The sequence below is a fragment of the Mercenaria mercenaria genome, chromosome 8 (assembly GCF_021730395.1).
Source record: "Mercenaria mercenaria strain notata chromosome 8, MADL_Memer_1, whole genome shotgun sequence".
In the NCBI taxonomy this organism is placed as follows: Eukaryota; Metazoa; Mollusca; class Bivalvia; order Venerida; family Veneridae; genus Mercenaria; species Mercenaria mercenaria.
In genome coordinates, this window is record NC_069368.1 from 83505122 (window position 1) to 83524819 (window position 19698).

Genomic DNA, 19698 nt, shown 5'->3' on the forward strand with positions numbered 1-19698 from the left:
CGCTTCCTAGAAAATCTCCAAAATATCTGAAGTCCTACTATTACATAAGTAAAATAATAGATCTGCCCTTGTATTGCGTGTGCAAAATGCCAGACACTCATAGTTTGTACGTTTATTGTGATGAATGCTCAAATGAGTATCATCCAGAAAGCGTGGACTTTGGGGATAGGAGTATACATGCTTCATTGGCTTTTGTATGCCCAGAATGTAAATCAAAATCTTAAATTTTATTGAACATAAATTTATCATATATACATTAATTAAATAACAAAAGCATATGACAATTAAAAACTTGTCTTTAAATCTCGATTGTGTGCCATGGTTTTTTTCTATTCCATGTATGTTTCGTATAGCTTCTGTTCCAATAATAGGTTGTTCCGTAAATGTTCCGTGGATTGGTTGTTCCGTGAATTCTCTCCTTTTTAATGTTCCATCTGTTCTGTGTTTTAGATTGTATCTATCAGATTTGTTCCGTTCCATTTCATTCCGTGTTTTAGTAACGACCCCTTTTACGGGAGGTAGATTTATAGGGGAAAAAAGCCCTGCTGTCAGTGTCACTCTCCAAAATGACTTAAAACTTCTAGAAAAGTGGGAGTTGGAGTGGGATATGGAGTTCAACCCCTCCAAGTGTCGAGTAATCCACACCACTAGAAGGAAACATACTATCCCTACCCAGTAGCACTAATGGAAAAAGCAAAAGTGTGGGGACCAAAGTAACATGATGTCACAAGAATGTGTCACTTTATGTACCAGACACTTTATGTACCAGCACTTTATGTACCACTTTGGACACCTTATGTATCACATATATGATATATATTGGATGATCATTTTTGTTTTGATTTGATGAAAATGTTATATTTTATGTTACTTGAAATGTTTTTTTACTAAATTTAAATGTTAATTGTCATAATTAATAAGGTAAAATTATATGCACATAGAAATGTTTACAACATTCTATGAACTTAAGCTGATTAAATCAAAGTTGTTTCCACAGGTAATTATCACATATTGACAGTGCTACACAATGAGATACAATTACTATATAATATTATATATAGGTGGTACACTAAGTGTCAAAGTGGTACATAAAGTGTCTGGTACATAAAGTGACTGGTACATAAGGTGTCGCACCCGTGGCACAACATATTTCCAACCAGGGACCGCTAAACTGGATGTGTTCCTTAGGCGTAAAAAAAAAAAATGTTTGTTTCCGGTATCCCGACCTACCCTAAATTTTTGGCCCGACCCTAAATGTTTTTATGGCCTTGGAGAATAATTTTTTCAACTTTTTGACAAAAAGTTGCAATACTGCACTTTTCATGCTTTAAACATGGTCAGTGATGTTAGAAATCAACTTACTGATGCTCTAAAGGCATAACCCCCATACTTGTATTCATTTTTTGACACAAAAATAATTTCCGAAAAGTCTCCCTTAATAAAAAAAAATCCAAAAAAAAAAATTTTTCCGACCTACCTACCCTAATTTTTTTTAGCATGTTACCGGAAACAAAGAATTTTTTTTTTTAGGCCTTAACAAAATATCCCGGGGGAGAACACCCTGTATCCCTCTGCACCTCCCCCGCATACAATGAAAATGATTTGAAACCATGTAGATCTACCCTATACATGGAAGGAAGAAGTAGATTCCGGTAGAGTTCCGGCGCCGGCGAGCACCGGCGGAATAAGATCTATCGATACACACAAATAGTCTTTGTGAGTCAACGAACTAAACAAACATTATACATTAATTAAACATATAAAATGTGTAAAACTACACCTTACTTTGTATCCAGTGATGGCTATTAAGAAAACCAAAAAAAAACAACCTTTTTCAAATTTCAAATCCTACGCAGGAAGTTTAGGAATGCCTTTATACTAGAAAGGGCCGTTTAAGCGAAAAGATCGAATAGTGAAATCTAGTAGATTTCGCGAAATCTAATCAAATTAGCGAAATCTAGACATAAAATATCTTTAAAAATCCTTTTAAGCTTTTATTAAAAATATAAATCTACGTGTGCATGTCAATTTTCAAGAAAAAATATTTATATTTAGGGTGGTTTGAAGCGAAAAACGTATACAGGTATAGATTTTGCCCGATTTTACACACGCGGGGAAAAAAAACAAGGAAGAATATCCAACAAGGAAAGCCACGTTCAAAACACGCAGCCTCCCCAAGACACACACGAACAACCCTCGCACACAACACAGAAAATGAAACACCAAAAGACAAAACAAACAAATATAGGAACACAGTGGGGCACCGACTTGGAACGGTCAGTGGCAAAACCACCACTGGGGAGTTTAAACCGGTTTATGGTGCACCTAACCTCACTCTTAACCCCACCATGTTCCAAAGTTACAAGACAGTGTAAATAAAAATAATCCCCGCCAGGTGAAATCCTAACATACGTAAAGGCAACAGAAGGTATATTATGTAAAACACAAAGATGCCCTTGTAAATATAATATAAACATGCAGTCCTTAAGAATCTAATACGCATGTACTAAATGCCTTTGCTGAAGACAGAGCAACAAGGAAAACACCCTTAAGGGCCCGACGAAACAGGCCAGGAGAAGGAAATCAAAAATAGCTCAGTCCTGTCTTAAGTGACAGGAAAAATTATGCATAAAGTTTAAAGTAATGAATTTTCTTTTAAAATCTTTTTAGTTTTTTATCAAGAATATATTTCGAATTTTGCATGTCAACTTTCAAGAAAAAATATTTATATATAAGGTGTTGTTGAAAAGAAAAAACAACGTATACGGGGTTGATTTCGCCAGGTTCTATAACAGTAACTATAGGCCAATAACAATTTTATGCTGCTTAGGAAAACTCTTTACCTCTGTTCTGAATCAAAGGTTAACATCTTACCTAGAACAAAATAATATTTTAGATGAAAACCATGGTCTGGCATCCGAATGGGTTACTCCACGTCAGACCATCTGATTGCCTTAAGTACCATAATCGAAAGCCCGCCCGCTTAGCTCAGTAGGTAAGAGCGTTGGTCTACGGATCGCGGGGTCGCGAGTTCGATCCTCGGGTGCGGCGTATGTTCTCCATGACTATTTGATAAACGACATTGAGTCTGAAATCATTAGTCCTCCACCTCTGATAATTCATGTGGGGAAGTTGGCAGTTACTTGTGGAGATATCCTATTTCCGGAATAGTTAAAACGCGTATGATTTCGTTTTGGAATCGTTTAATCACTGGAAAAGTTTCGAAATTATCTTTTCAATTGTATCAATATATGATAAAAGATAAAAGAACCATAACAGAGATTTTAAATGGGTATCTCATGAATGTAAAAAGCATTTTAAACTCAATCAGTAGACCAGACCTATGGCAGAAACAGAATAGCATAATCAGTAAATCAAAAAAAAAGTAAAACAAACACTGATTGATCAATACAAACAAAATAGAGAAAAGTGGAAACTTCACAGAAAGCTCAACACGATAAAAACGAAAATGCTGCAGGCTCGCTTTGATTGAGCCTGTTCATGGACGGTAGTGGAAATGCATGGTTTGCACAGCTTCGCGAATCTAATAACGGTAGAACTTATAATAGTTTTAAAGACACCCATGCTTTCGAGTATTACTTTAAGATATTCGATAACAACGATTCTCTAATCTTGTTTAAATACAGAACTGCCAACTTCAAACTCCAAAGGACAAAATGAACAAACAAAGGAACACACAAGGACAAAACGAACAAACAAAGGAACATTGTTCTGAGTCACATTACTTGCTCCAATGCGATTTTTTCTCTCATCAGAGAGAACAATTTTTAACTGCGTTAGAACTAAGTGGTACACCACATCTAACTTTGAAGCTGTGTTTAGCATCTGAGAATATAATTGCACTCAAACACTTGTGTAAATTCTTTAAAAATTATAGAAAAATTGAACTAATTGTGTATCACTTATACCACTATAAATGTGTAAATTCTGAAAAAAAATCATCTTACTTTGTATAGCACTAATACCACTAGATATGTACTTGAAAGTTTTGTCGCTAGACAATCACAGCGGTAACTTGACCTTATTAACTCGGCAGATATTAGTTCTTTATTCCTTTCCATAATTATATTTATTATAGAGAAAGTTTCTTTTTTACCCAGATTTTGCAAGTAATAGCAACTTTCTCGTGCTAGGAATTAGTCCTTTTTTCAGCCTGTGTACTATTTGATGATAAATAAATGTTACACAATCTACATCAATGAAACTATTTTAAGAAATTTGTGTGTACTACGATATTTTATGAATGGAGCGTGTTTATTTTGTGCAAGCGCGGCTTATACAATGTTTATATAGCGGTTTATTTTTAGAATGACAGTTGCTAAATTAATAAAGTAACTATTTTCGAGTTATCAGGTCAAAATCAAAGAGCGTAGCTGAGACTCACTATTTGTAATAGCTGTCTATCCCCCTTTTACCACATACAGTCAGTACTTAGTAATTAACTCTCTGGTTTGTTATAGTATACAGTATATATGTAGCAATAACATTTTTCTTTTTAGTCACTCTCTTGTACTGGTAAATTTCAATGTCGAACTTGCAAATGTTTCTTTGTTATACCCCATGTTGTATACTGCGCGATACCTGCATGGGTGAAAATAAAGATATTTTCTGTTCTGTTCTATTTCACAAAAGATACAACGGTCGTCACATACAGTTGATTAGTTAATAAAATTAAATCTAATCCAGTTAGTTAAGCCAGGATAAACGATAATTTAATTAAGGTGGTTTTCTCACACGTTTGAAGAGGTGCGAAATGCAGCAGATAATCATTCGGTCAAAAGTATGCCGATTTATATCATCCGACAATTATTGGATTATTACATGTAACAAACAGTAATTAGTCTTTTCATATGAAAACGTATTTCTAAGAATTATATTGAATAAAATCTGTAAAAAGATCCTTTGGAAGCAAAGAATGCAACCAAGAAGAATAATAGCAGACTCGGTTTGATTGAGTTATATGTTAAGGATATTGCCCATTTTTTAAATTTCATTCATATATGCATTCTTTCTCCAATTATTGTTGAATACAATTTTTTCATGTATTAAACAATTAGATGATGATACGTGCAAACATACACACAACGTGTTGATTTAAATTGCATACAAGCCGTTACATTATAATGAAGGGGGTAACAATTATCATTATTGTCAAGACCTTGTGCATCCGGGGACAAGTGGACTTATTAAAATACGCAGTGCTGTAATTCATTGCTTTCATTCAGCAATGCCAAGGAGTGTTGTTACGCGTAAATGAATAAATGACTCGTGCAGAAAGTTGTAAAAAATTTGTCTGTATATATATTTGTCTTTCATAATTTTTATATAATTAATGGAATCTATTTATGGCTTTGATTGTAATAAAAATCATGGCATACAATTTGTGTATTGTGTTGTATATTGCCGCCGCGTGTATTGCATGTATCACAGCCCCACAGCAACGCGGTCCAATTATTTTCACACCTTCCATAATTCATTGTATTACGGGTTCATTAAACCCCAACTTAGATTTAATGTTGGAATAATGCATCAAGATGCACCCGTATACGTTTATTTCAAAACAATACTATTTTTCGACATATAAATGTGGAATTATATTCTCAATAACGGCTCAACACAATTTTAATAAATAATACAAACATTTGATTTTACTTCCGCGCAGAATAGTACGAAATCATCACTCACTTAGGATTTTCTTTCCAAAACCCTGCAAAATATAAATATTGTTTTTGAAACTTGACCTGGACACATAGAAATATATTCATAATTAAAGCTCAAAAGGATTTTTTTAAAAAACATTCATTACTTTAAATTATATACTGTGTCTTCATTTTTCCTGACACTTGAGATTTCTGTGAATACAGAATCAGACGAATTCATGACCCACATATGCTTTCTTTTCAAAACCATACTAAATGTTATTATTCTTTTCTCTTGAAACTTGAAATGGACACGTAGAAATATATTCCTAATAAAAGCTCAAAGGGATTTTTAAAAAAAATATTCATTCCTTAAAGTTTTAAGATTTTATATAAAATCTGGCGAAATCAACATCCGTATAAGTTTTTTGTTTATTAATCATACTAAATATTAATATTTTTTCCAGAAAATTTACATGCATGCAGAGAAATATATTCTTGATAAAAGCTTACAAGGATTTTCAAAAAATATCTATCACTTTAGATTTTATGTTTTGATTTTGCCTGTCACTTGAGATTTCTTCACATATAAAATCTAGTGAAATAAACACTCGTATAAGTTTTTCGTTTTAAAACCAAACTATATATAAATACACAATATGTCTGTAAATCTTCCAAAGGGAAGTATAGAATAAATCTGTGTTGATATGTTACTCTTTATTCCGAATTTTCGGACACTTGTCCTTTTTAAAGAATATTTTCAAGAGTATTATTGAAAAAGGACAAAAGTCCGAAAATATGAAATAAAGAGTAAAAATAGAGAAAAGTTCTGAATAAAAGCTTAAAATATTTTTATTTTTTTATTTATTTATTTTTTTTTAATAAATTTTATGTCTTGATTTTACTTGTCATTTGAAATTTCTACGCATAGCCTATAGAATCTTTAGAACCCCAAGTAGTTAGTACTTAGTTATCTATACTAGATACCTGCTTAGAAAGAGACTGAGTTATAGTAAGTTCTAGATTTCTATAGGTATTCCACCTGGACATTGTGGACTTGAAACGCTTATCAGCTGTGCATTGTTTGTAGATTTAATATGTTATGTTACTTAATTTGAACGATTCTTTCAGGATTAATAACACAATTTACTATAATCATGCATCCAATACCAATGTTTATACTTAGCTAAATTTCTCTTGGGGAATGTCTGGTTATTTGTAGATTAGCATTTGTGTAGTAGATTATATGGTATTCGTACGGAAATCTGTACGTTTGTAATCGGTTTGTTACTGCTTCTCTTACGCTTAGACAGATCAGTGTATATTCTCTTAGCGCATTAAACCTGGCAATTAACTTCAGTTAGTTGAAGATGGCCATTAAACTGGAAGAAGAAGAAATGTAACAGACTATGTACACTCCTACTGAGGCCCTTCCCGCGGAAAGGGTTCTTTCCGCAGAAAACGCGCTTTCCGCTGCATCAGTTATTTTCCGTTTACTTTGAATATTGTTCATATTTTTGAATTGAATACACAAAACTGTTTTCTACCTGGTACTACCTACTGAACTGGTTATGGTAAATTTTATCTATTACCGCTTTTTAAACAATTAACACAACCTCTGTATAGCAGTTAAAAATAAAATCTGGAAGAAGATCTTGGAAGCACCGAGACCAAGGCAAAAAGTATAAAATTTGCAGACTCGGTTTTAGTTCAATAACATTAAACTTGCACAGGGCGCCTTTTAATATTTGGACGTTCAATATGTCCCTATTGTCATAATTAATAAGCTAAAATTAAATGCACATCTAGAAATGTCAACAACTTCTTCGCGTTTTTTACAAGGACTTGAAGGAGGACAAAATCCGGGTAGTTTCCATTTTAGCGGTCCCCACTGACTTTGACTATTTATTTTAGGAGGGTTGTGTTTAAATTCTTGTTAAAATAACATAGCTTTGATATGGGGCCAGTAACGCTAATGGAAAAAGCACGGGTGTGTGGGCGGCATCCACCAAAGTAACGTGACCAGGGACCGCTAAACTGGAAGTGTCCCCAAAATTCCCTAAGTGTTTTTTGTCCCCCATGTAAAAGAGGGTTGTGTCCCCTTTTTTTTCCTCCTTGTAAAATTTAGAGAAGGGGATTTTGTCCTTGTAAAATCAATGAAGGTGGTTTTGTCTGCCTACTGTATGCAAAAATGACTGAAGGGGGTTTTGTTCGCAGGGGATTTTGTCTTACACTAGTCTAGGTTTTATTATGGAGAACATGGTGCTTACTACTTTTGCGTCATATCTGTATCTGGTGACACTATGCACTGTAGTTGTTTTATATTTGTGACTGGCAATAGAAACATAAAAAATAATGGAGGATGAATCACAGTACACGGTCATATAATGTTATGGTTTTATTGCGTGTATATTTACACGGTACCACAAGAGCTATAACTATAAGAACATTTTAATGATTTAATTATCAAATAGATCTTCATCAAACATGTTCTGTAGCATCACTGTAATGTCCCCTCCAAAATTTGTTATAATGGGGGTGTTTGTTTCCTACAGTTAAATAAAGAAACACCTTTTATAATAATATTATCAATTTCATTTCAGTTTTGGAAGAAGCTCTATTAGTACTGTAGAACTTTTCAAGATGGTGTCAGCAGGTAAATTAATAAAAAAAATTGTTTGTTAGAACTATTAAATTCATTTTCTATTAAATTTGTAGGTTTATCTTATACAATAGTCAAAACATATGATGCCTTTTTCGAAGAAAATGTAGAGCTATTGCACTCGCATTGGCGTCGCCGTTGGTTAAAGTTTTTGATAAAGTCAAATATCTCTGTTACTATCAAAGCTATTGACTTGAAACTTAAAATAGTTATTTACTATCAAAGTCTACACCAGGAGAAACAGTCATAACTATAATTTGAATTTTAACAGAGTTATGCCCCATTTAAACTTTGATTTTTTTTTTTACTGGCAAAGCTCAAATTCAGAGTCAAGCACTGAGAAAAGTCGAGCGCGCTGTCTTACGGACAGCTCTTGTTCATAGGGGCAGTTGTAGGAGACATGCAGTTTTTCAAAAGCATTTCTAGTTACTTGATTGATTTGTTTTATACTAAGAATAGACACACTAATCCAATCATCACAACACCAACCCAAAAAGATCTTAAAATTGTTTTTTTTTTTTTTTTTTTTTCATTTTTAGCTTTTACTAAGCCAAGTATATCGAGAGCTAAAATACGGTGCATAACTCGCAACAAATTTTATGAGTTATACCACCTGTTTGCTTACAATTATACTTATATAGTGTTTTGACACACTTCATCTTTACCTCTCTTAATCTTATTACTTAATATTTTTGACACATAGTATGACATACTCAAGCTGTTTTGCAATATCTTCATCTGTCATTGGAGTCATATAAAACTCCGGTGACAGCTCCAGTTTCCTTATACTTATTTGCTTAAATGATAAATTATTCTGAACTGATACATTAATTTCTGCTTTTTAATTCAGAAACTAAAAGATTAATTATCAAGTATCACCAGAACGGATATAGTCATCGACTGATACACTACTTGTTAGAAAGCAAACATAATGTTGTTATAAGGTAAGTATTAGACAATCAAAAATGGTAAATGAAGGAAAGTTTGAAACTTTTATTGTGAATCTATTTCAGCTTAGAGACATTATTATGTATGATAGGCCTACAATTCAGAGAGTGTCCTGTTACATTAAATATACTTTACAAAGGTCTGAAGCTGAAAGTGAAGTTTTGTGATCAGTGATTCTTTTTAGCTCACCTGAACGAGAGACTCGTGGTGAGTTTTTGTGACCACTCAGTGTCCGTCATCGTTGTATGATGTGCGTCGTCTGTCGTGTGTCCGTCAACATTTTCTAAAACAATCTTCTTGAAAACCACTGAGCAGAATTGCACCGAACTTCACAGGAATGATCCTTGAGTGCCCCCCACCCTTTTAAAATTGTTCAAAGAATTGAATTCCATGCAGAACTTTGGTGCCATGGCCTAGGGCTTTGATATCTGGTAGGTAGCATCATCTTGTGGTCCTTTATCAAGATTATTCAAATCATCCCCTAGGATCAAATATGTCCCCGCCTTGGGGGTCACATGGTTTTTATATAGTCTTATATAGGGAAAATCTTCTTGTACAAAAACCACAAGGCCAAGGGCTTTGATATTTGGTATGTAGCATCATCTAATTGTCCGCTAAAAAGATTGTTCAAATAATCCCCTGGGGGGTCCAAATTTTACATAGACTTATAGAAGAAAAAAGTTTAAAATCTTTTGTCTGAAATCACAAGACATAGGCCTTTGATATTTGGTTTGTAGCATTGTTCTATGGTCCCTAACAAATATTATTCTACTTGCACCCCTGCGGTCACACATTTAACCGGAATCCCTGGGGTGAAAAGAGGCCCTGCCATGGGGTCACTTTGTTATTATATAAGTTATATAGGAAAAATACTTTAAAAAATCTCTTATCCTATTTCAAAGACTGTTCAGTTATAATTACCTGATGGCCACAAGTAATATGATTTCACTTGACTGCGACCTTGACCTGCTGGCCTACTTTCTTGTTTTTTAAGATACAGCCAGGAGCCTTGAAATTTGGATGACATACCCAGTTTTGCACACCAATTGTAAAAAATGAATTTTATTTACCATGAATGTGACCTACTGACTTTCTCAATATTTTAGCATCAGTTTGACATTTGAAATATGTAGCTCAATATATACTACTCAGGTGAGAGATCTAGAGTCATCATGACCCTAGAGGATACATACGACATAAATATTAAAAAATATACTTGACCAAAAGTTCATACTTGAAAGTTTTAACAATTTTTACATAACCACACAACATGTTTAACTACATGTAGTATAGAATTATTTAAAGGACTGTTAGTGAAACTGTACAATTTCAGAATAATTTGTATGTTTGACTGTCCTAGTTCTACCAAAATTATTAATCATGAGGATTCTTTAAAATAAACATATGTTTGAGCTATGAAACTTAAATGGATGATATAGGGCTATCATTTTCATCTTGCAATAAAGGCAAATATATATACTGTTCAGACAAGCTGTCCATATTTTTATGCCCCAAGCATCTACTGATGCTTGAGGCATATCGTGATTGATGTCCGTTCATCTGTGCATTTGTCCATCCGTACGAGGTTAACCAAATGGGACTGTTCGTAAAGCATCAATAGCCCTTACTAGCATGACTTGATACTAATGCAGATGTAAGTTGTAACCTGTGACCATTACTCATCTTCAGACATCACCTGACCTCAGTTTGACCTTGACCTCATTTTTTACTTTGGTTGCTTTATATGGGCCATCCCTTGGTTAACCAAATCGGACCATTTTGTCTAGCATCAATACCCCTTACTAGAATGACTTGATACTAATGCAGATGTAACCTGTGATTATTACTCATCTTCAGACATTACCTGACCTCAGTTTGACCTTGACCTCATTTTGGACTTAGATTGCATTATATGGGCCATCTCTTGGTTAACCAAATTGGACTGTTTCTTCTAGCATCAACACCCCTTACTAGAATGACTTGATACAAATGCAGATGTATAGAGGATATTTGTTTGTTTCAGTGAAATATCAATTTTATTTCACAAGTGAGCATCAAAAACTGATATTTTCACGTGTGGCGTAGCCACGAGTGAAAATGACTTTTTTTTGGTGCTCACGAGTGAAATAAAAATGATATTTCACTGACACAAACAAATTTTCTTTTTATTTCATGTGTAAAACTCTACTTTTGTTGCGTAATTTATAAAATGTAGAAAATTGCAGGAAAGATCAACAGAAAGCATAACACAAATGACGTCATTTTAACAACGTCATCATCATTATGGTCCCCGGTATTCATAACGCTCGGTATACCATTTGACTTCAATCGCGACGGAGGACCGGAACTAGTTCGGCAAAAACAGTGAAAAATAAAAATGATAATCTACTGTTTCAAAACTGTGAATTATCACTTTTATTTCACTGAGAAAACTCTATAATTCACTGGAAAACATAAAATAAAACCTGTTATTATTAATCATATTCAGACATCACTTGACCTCAGTTTGACCTTGCAGAATCTATTGACAAGGATGCCACTGGGGGCATCAATTGTTTATTGAACGCAGCTCCTTGTTTTATTTTTCAGTTACTCATATCTTGTAAGAAAGGTTATTCCATTGCTGGGACTTTCTAGAAGGGGACAAATGCAAGCAGACTTTGATGAGATTGTTACTTTATCAAAGGTAACTGCAAATACTGTTATTTATTAATGTATAGTTAAATATGTACACTGAATAATATCTCTTACTGTCAGCTCATATGACTAACAAACTCAAAGAGAAATAATATACTTATGACATATATATATATATAAATAATTTCCTTTCAATATTATTTGGAAGAGATTGATACCTGAGATGAAATACCATTTTTGTCAGTATAAATAAAATTTTAGGTCACCTTATTGCGCATTTAAGAAAAATAAATTGTGGTCACCCAGAGTCTGTCAGCTGTCTTCAACTATTTGACTGTTATTTCCTGAAGTCACATTATTAGGCCAGTCCAAAATCAGGGCTTGACATTAACACTGGTCCGCTGGTCCGAGGCCAGTGAAAAGCAACAAGGACCAGTGAAATATTTGGAGGACCAGTAACTGTTTCATTTAAAAATTTAGTGGAAACTGCTCTTCGGACCAGTGGCCCAAAATGGTTAGTGGCTAGCCCCGAAAATGAAACTTTCATAATGCTAATCTCAATGTGAAAACTTGGTAACATGACATCTTTATCTAGATAAAATCTAGGCCATTAATATAAATCATATGTAACTTTGTTTACACCATAGATGCAACATTTGAATTTGATCTTTGTAACACTGTCATAATTTTTCTGTCTGTTATTAAATATGGGCAAGTTTTACATGATATATAAAACTGCATCACTTCTTAGAAAAAATTTAAAACTCTAGAGGTCACATTTTCAAAATGATCTTCATAAAACTGTTTCAAATTTTGTTTAAAACTGGAATAAATTTGTAAATACTGGTTGGCTACCTATAATTTCGGACAACACAGAAAATCAGACAGTCGCTTAAACGCTTATTTTGGCGTTATTTTTTTATCATACTTTGACAAGAACACAGACACTGCTTTATGTGCAACATCCGTTGCAAAAATTGCGGATTTTTAAGTAAAACGTTACAAAATTGGAATATTCACATTTGTTCATGAATTGTGACAGCTCTCGCTCGGGGAAGCTGCATGTACTTTCAGTGAGCACTCGCATACTGGTTTTGAAGACCCAACATTATTCAAGGGGTACTCATCTACAGTTTGCTAAATGTAAACATGAAAATTGCATGCTTTAAAACAAGTGTCAAGACTTTCTCATCAATAACACAAGTTAAATGCGTTTAAACCATTTTTTGTGCTAAAAATGTTAAATTTAAGTACCCTCTTTTGGGCCTTTATGAAGTTTTCAGTTAATTAATATATTAAAAAATATTAAATGCGTTTTGTGACACTGAATAACTGGACTTGATTCAGGTAACATTTCACAGATCTTGAATTAAAAATGAAAATTTGACAGCTGAAAAGTAAAATTGTCTGAATCTGGGTTGCCAACCAGTAGGTCACTTGGGTTAACAAAGCTAAATGTCATTGCTCAAATTATTTATTAAAACTTGAAAATGTTCAACCATTAAACATGATGGAATTTTGGTCCATGAAATCAAGGCCTAATCAGATATAAGTATAGTGACAACCTCAGCTCTGAATTTTAGTGCTTTCATGGCCCTCTTGATTCATGGAAATGGTTAAAATATCTGGCCTTGCAGTGAATGTTGATACTGTTAACAGAATATGTTGCAATTATATTATATTTCAAACAGAATGAGATTGGTAATGGTGTTGCTGGGTCTGAACAGTTTCGTAAACTTATGGCAGTGAAGCATGGCATCAGATTAACAAGGTACCATATCTTTTTTATTTTTGCATTGTTAATGACTCTGTTAATTATTTAAGTGCATTTTTAAAGTCAATTAAAGGATTAATACCTGTCCACTGCATATCTTTTTAACTGCTGTGAATATTTTTTATATTCTAGTACATGTATCTAGCATCAACTGTTATCCTCTTCAAGATTATGTGCAGTGTGCAAGTCAGTATTTAAAAGAGATCACTCATGGAGGTTAAGCTAAAAAAGCTTAATTTTGTGTCTAATTTATGTAATAAACTCATGGGAAGATTCATAAAAAAAACATATCAATTGTTAACCTCTTTTGTTAGCTCACCTGTCACAAAGTGACAAGGTGAGCTTTTGTGATTGCGCAGCATCCGTCGTCCGTGCGTGCGTAAACATTTGCTTGTGACCACTCTAGAGGTCACATTTTTCATGGGATTTTTATGAAAATTGGTCAGAATGTTCACCTTGATGATCTCTAGGTCAAGTGCGAAACTGGGTCATGTGCCTTCAAAAACTAGGTCAGTAGGTCTAAAAATAGAAAAACCTTATGACCACTCTAGAGGCCATATTTTTCACAAGATCTTCATGAAAGTTGGTCTGAATGTTCACCTTGATGATATCTAGGTCAAGTTCGAAACTGGGTCACGTGCCATCAAAAACTAGGTCAGTAGGTCAAATAATTGAAAATCCTTGTGACCTCGATGGAGGTCATATTTTTCATGGGATCTGCATGAAAATTGGTCAGAATGTTCATCTTGATAATATCTAGGTCAAGTTTGAAACTGGGTCACGTCCGGTCCAAAATTAGGTCAGTATGTCAAATAATAGAAAAACCTTGTGACCTCTCTAGAGGCCGTATTTTTCATTTGATCTGCCTGAAAATTAATCAGAATGTTCATCTTGATGATATCTATGTCAAGTTTGAAACTGGGTCAACTGCGGTCAAAAACTAGGTCAGTAGTTCAGATAATAGAAAATCCTAATGACGTCTCTAGAGGTCATATTTTTCATGGGATCTGCATGAAAATTGGTCAGAATGTTCATCTTGATGATATCTAGGTCAAGTTTGAAACCGGGTCAACTGTGGTCAAATACTAGGTCAGTAGGTCAAATAATAGAAAATCCTTGTGACGTCTCTAGAGGTCATATTTTTCATGGGATCTGCATGAAAATTGGTCAGAATGTTCATCTTGATGATATTTAGGTCAAGAACGAAACTGGGTCATGTCCGATCCAAATCTTGGCCCCCCAAGGTCAACTTGACCCAGCCCCAGGGTTACTTGATTGTGCATAGGAAAACCTTCATAAATTTGCTAAAAATAAACCAGGAGGCCTAGATCTTAAAGCTTTAGCTAAGAAATTTGTTCAACCAACCAACTACACGGATGAGCAATATAGGGCCATCATGGCCCTCTTGTTTATACAAATACCTTTTGTTTATTTCCTTTATTTGTTTACATTTTCAACAATGGAATTATGGTTTAGGTCTCAGTTTGTATTTTAAGCCATTAAGTAATAGTTTTGATTACAAGGTTACACAGTGAGCACATATTACATTTTTAGCTCGACTATATGAAGTATAAGGAGAGCTATCTTACTCGACCCGGCGTCGGCGTCTTTCCGCGTCCCCACCATGTTTAAATTCTTTTTTAACACTTTCTCTTTTTTCAACTTATCTCTGTAATTAATTGATGGATTTGATTCAAACTTGAAATACTTATTCCTCATTATCACCCACATCATCTGACATATAACTCTGGCACCAATATTTCATGAATTATCCCCCCTTTTCACTTGGATCTTCAGGTTAAAGTTTTCATGCACTTTCACTCTATCTCTGTTATTACTGAATGAATTTGATTCAAACTTAAAATAGTTGTTCAACATCATCACCCACACCATATGACATAAGGTGCATAACTCTGGCACCAATATTTAATGAATTATGCCCCATTTTGCTTAGGATATACTTATATAGTGTCACCGCCTCGGTAGCCTAGTGGTAGAGTGTCCGCTTCGAGTGCGGGAGGTCGTGGGTTCGATCCCCGGCCGTGTCATACCAAAGACGTAAAAAATGGTACTAGCAGCTTCCTTGCTTGGCGCTCAGCATTAAGGGGATAGTGCTAGGACTGGACAGCCCGGTGTCAGTATAATGTAACTGGGTGGGGTATCATGCCACATGTCTACGACGTGATATTCCAGTGAGGCAGCACTATAAAGTTGGGCATTGTGCTAACTGCTACAAGTAGACACCGTCGTTTATATGACTGAAAAATTGTTAAAAAGACGTTAAACCCGAACACACACACACACACTTATATAGTGTTTTTATACATTTTATCTTTTTCTCTCTTATTACTTTAAGTTGATATTTTTGACATAGACTCAGGCTTTTGTTCAATATCTTCATCCACAATTGGAGTCATTAAACACTCAAGTGACAGCTCTAGTTTCCTCAGATGTGCCCAGTTTCACTCTCCAGCATCAAAATAGTTGAACGGGCTGTCACCTGTGACAGCTCTTGTTTTAAGTCAATATCACCATTTACAGCTATTGTCTTGTTTCAGACAGTTTAGTCGTGCAGTAGTTGGAGTGTTTGATCCTGAGGGAGTTGAGAGAAGAAAAAGAAAAAGACTAAGGAGGAGACAGTACATTAACAAGGTATGTATTTATATTATTTGAACTTAAGTTTGAAAAAGCTGTATTATTCTTTTTTTGTTTTCTGTGGTATCACTTGTTACATTTCACCACAATACAAATTTTGATAACTTGTTAAATATACGCATCATTGCACTTTAATTTTTAGCTCGGCTATTCAAGGAATAGTAGAGCTATTGGACTCGCCTGTGTGTGTGCGTCTGCGTCCATGTCGGTCTACAGATTGGGTTAAGTTTTTTAATGTAAGCTGGTATCTCAGTAACCACTTCTGGGAATAGATTGAAACTTCACACACTTATTACCTGCGATAAACTAACTAAAGTGATTTTATTTTAACCAAACTTGCACAAAAGTTGTATCACCATAACTAAACATCTTGGTTCTTTTCTTGAACTGGCCAGATTTGAATAGAAAAAAAAACTTTAAAAATCTTCTTGCCTGAAACTGCAAGGACTAGGCTTTTGATATTAAGTGTGTTGCCTTTCCTAGTGTTACCAGAATTGTTCAAATTTTGTCCCTATGGTGAAAAGAGGCCCTGCCCTGGTGGTACCAAGTTTAACATAGACTGATATAGGAAAAAAATTTAAAGATCTTCTTGTATGAAAGTTCGAGGCCTAGGCATTTGATATTTGGTGTGTAACGTTGCCTGGAGGATCTCTTACAAGTTTTTTAAATTATGTCCCTGGGGTGAAAAGAGGCCCCGCCACGGTGGTCAATTGTTATAATTACGAGTTACATAAGTAAAATACTTTAAAAATTATCAGGTCATTTTTTCTAGACTGTTTAATTGTAATTACCTGATGACCCAAGAAAATTCAAGAAATTAGGGATCACTTTTTACAAAGTTATGCCCCTTTTTCGACTTTTGTATTCATTCAGTTGACAAGGCTATTGAATAGTCGAGCGTTGCTGTTCTCTGACAGCTCTTGTTTTTAAATAACCTTACATTGGTTTATATTGTTTAATTTCTTTTTCTCTATTACAGGGACCCAATTATGTTTGGCACCTTGGTAAGAATTCAACGGTATTTCTGCTCCCCTCCAGTTTCCCTTTCATCTCTATCTGATGATTGGCAGATATAAGTCATAGTCAGTCATGAATTATATAAAAAAAAAAAGTTCTGAGGTAAAGGGCCAGATGAGTGATAAATAGCCATCACCACCCATTGTTGCATATAACTGTCATTAAAGTTTTAAGTTAATTTCTGTTAAAGTTATTCTTTCAAATAATAATTACAACAGTAGATGTTTTACATTTTCTTAAGTAATGTACAGCTAATGTATAATAAACAACTTTTTTTCAGATGGTTATGATAAATTAGTACAGTTTGGTATATGCATCCACGGTTGTGTTGATGGGTAAATACTTTTCTTTTCAATTCATTGTAAATGTCACCTGGGCCTAAGGCTTATGGTGAGCTATTAGGATTGATATATGTCCGTTAATTATGTCTCCCACCAAACAGTGGTGTGGAAGACATATTGATTTACTCCAGTCTGTCTATGTGTCCCGGTGTCTGTCACAAAGCTTGTCCACACTAAAAAATGTGTTTGACCATAAGACCTCGGCCAAGTTCGATAACTAGCCAATTTGGTCTAGGCATGTTGGAGTTATGGCCTTTTAATTACTAAAAATCTGGCTTTTTACTCTTGTCCTCACTCTTAAGTCGAAGATTTCTGATCCAATCTTCACCAAACTTGAACAAAATGTGTTTGACCATAATACCTCAGACAAATTCGAAAATGAGCCAAATCTGTCCAAGCATTTTTGAGTTCTGGCCCTTGAATTGTAGTGAGTAGACGTTATATAAACACTGACTTGCTATTTAGATGATTATTAAGCACTTGTGGGAGACATTCTCTTTTCTCAAAAGCAGCTCTAGTATTCAGTTTGTTTCGCTTTAGTATTCACATTTTTCAGGTTCTAAAAATTTTCTCCCATCCTATGATGTAAGCCTTCGGCGTATATTGCCCCGCTTGGCGGCGCTCTTGTTGTATTGGGGATGGAATATTCTGTTGGTTTTAATGGAAGCTTTATATTCTTATTACTGGTAAGTGACTGGTATATATGCAAATTAAGTGATTGGTATATACACAATGTTTTGCTTTTTTTGTTGTTTTTTTTCCTCGTAGCCCGCCAGCTTAGCTCAATAATTTACACTGTCTGTAGACTCCTTTCCATATTTACTTCTCAAGAAATCTAGACTTTTTTTGCCATCTGAAAAGAAAATGAAAACTGTCTACACAATGAGCTCTTTACTAACCAAGTCCTCACAATTGTTATATTGAAACAGTACAATGTTATCAACATTATCTAGGCGAAGGAACAAAAATTAGTTGCAATTTGTTTTCAAATCTAAAAGTTGTCATCGCCCGCCCAATTAGCACAGTTGGTAAGAGCGTTGGTCTACGGATCTCGGGGTCGCAAGTTTGATCCTCAAGCGGGGTACATGTTCTCCATGACTATTTGATAAACGACATTGTGTCTGATATCATTTGTCCTCCACCTCCGATTCATGTGGGGAAGTTGGCGGTTACTTGCGGAGTACAGGTTTGTACTGGTACAGAATCCAGGAACACTGGTTAGGTTAACTGCCCTACGTTACATGACTGAAATTCTGTTGAAAGACGGCGTTAAACTCAAAACAAACAAACAAACACAATCCGTCATCAGTCCCTGCGTGCGTGCATGTGTCCGTCCGTGCATCAACAATTTCTTGTCCGCACGGTAGTGGTTTCATTTATGATTTTATTTTAATCAAACTTTCATACAACTTGTATCAATCTTGGTTCCTTTCTTGAACTGGCCAGATCCCATTACGGGTTCTAGAGTTATGGCCCCTGATTTTGACTTTGTCTGTATAATAGCAGTTTCATTTATGATTTGAACTTAATCAAAATTGCACAAAACTTGTGTCACCATAAGGTCGTGGTTAGTCATTGAACCGGCCAGACTCCTTGATGGGTTCCATAGTTATGGCCCATGAAAGGGCCAAAATTAGCTATTTTGACATTGTCTGCACAATAGCAGGTTCATTTAGGATTTTATTTTAACCAAACTTGCACACAACTTGTATCACTAAAATTTCTTGGTTCCTTTCTTGGTTCCTTTCACGGAGTGTCGTGGGCAAACCGCAGGTTCCTATGTCAAAGGTAAAGGTCACACTCGGAGGTCAAAGGTTAAATTCAATAATGACTGTCCTTAGCAATTTTCTTCATGCATGGAGGTATTTTTAGCTCACCTGTCACATAGTGACAAGGTGAGCTTTTGTGATCACCCGTCGTTCGTGCGTCCGTCCGTCAACAATTTCTTGTCTGCATGATAGTGGTTTAATTTATGATTTTATTTTAACCAAACTTGCACACAAT

The 19698-nt window shown here is 34.8% G+C and overlaps 2 protein-coding genes across 2 annotated transcripts in view; one reads left to right on the forward strand and one right to left on the reverse strand.

The window, feature by feature from the left end:
- The window catches only part of LOC123523233 (uncharacterized), a 71854-nt gene extending 69982 nt beyond the window's left edge, over positions 1-1872 (reverse strand). The window contains exon 1 of the mRNA XM_053549215.1: positions 1786-1872. The gene's annotated coding sequence lies outside the window, so the exon portion shown is untranslated. The remainder of the gene's footprint in view (positions 1-1785) is intronic.
- Positions 1873-7140: 5268 nt separating this feature from the next.
- The window catches only part of LOC123565945 (uncharacterized), a 56840-nt gene continuing 44282 nt past the window's right edge, over positions 7141-19698 (forward strand). Inside the window, exons 1-8 of the mRNA XM_053549216.1 lie at positions 7141-7234; positions 8264-8316; positions 9173-9266; positions 11860-11956; positions 13599-13678; positions 16240-16333; positions 17316-17340; positions 17634-17688. Of these exons, the coding sequence (XP_053405191.1) occupies positions 8304-8316; positions 9173-9266; positions 11860-11956; positions 13599-13678; positions 16240-16333; positions 17316-17340; positions 17634-17688 (458 nt within the window). The 5' untranslated portion in view covers positions 7141-7234; positions 8264-8303. The remainder of the gene's footprint in view (positions 7235-8263; positions 8317-9172; positions 9267-11859; positions 11957-13598; positions 13679-16239; positions 16334-17315; positions 17341-17633; positions 17689-19698) is intronic.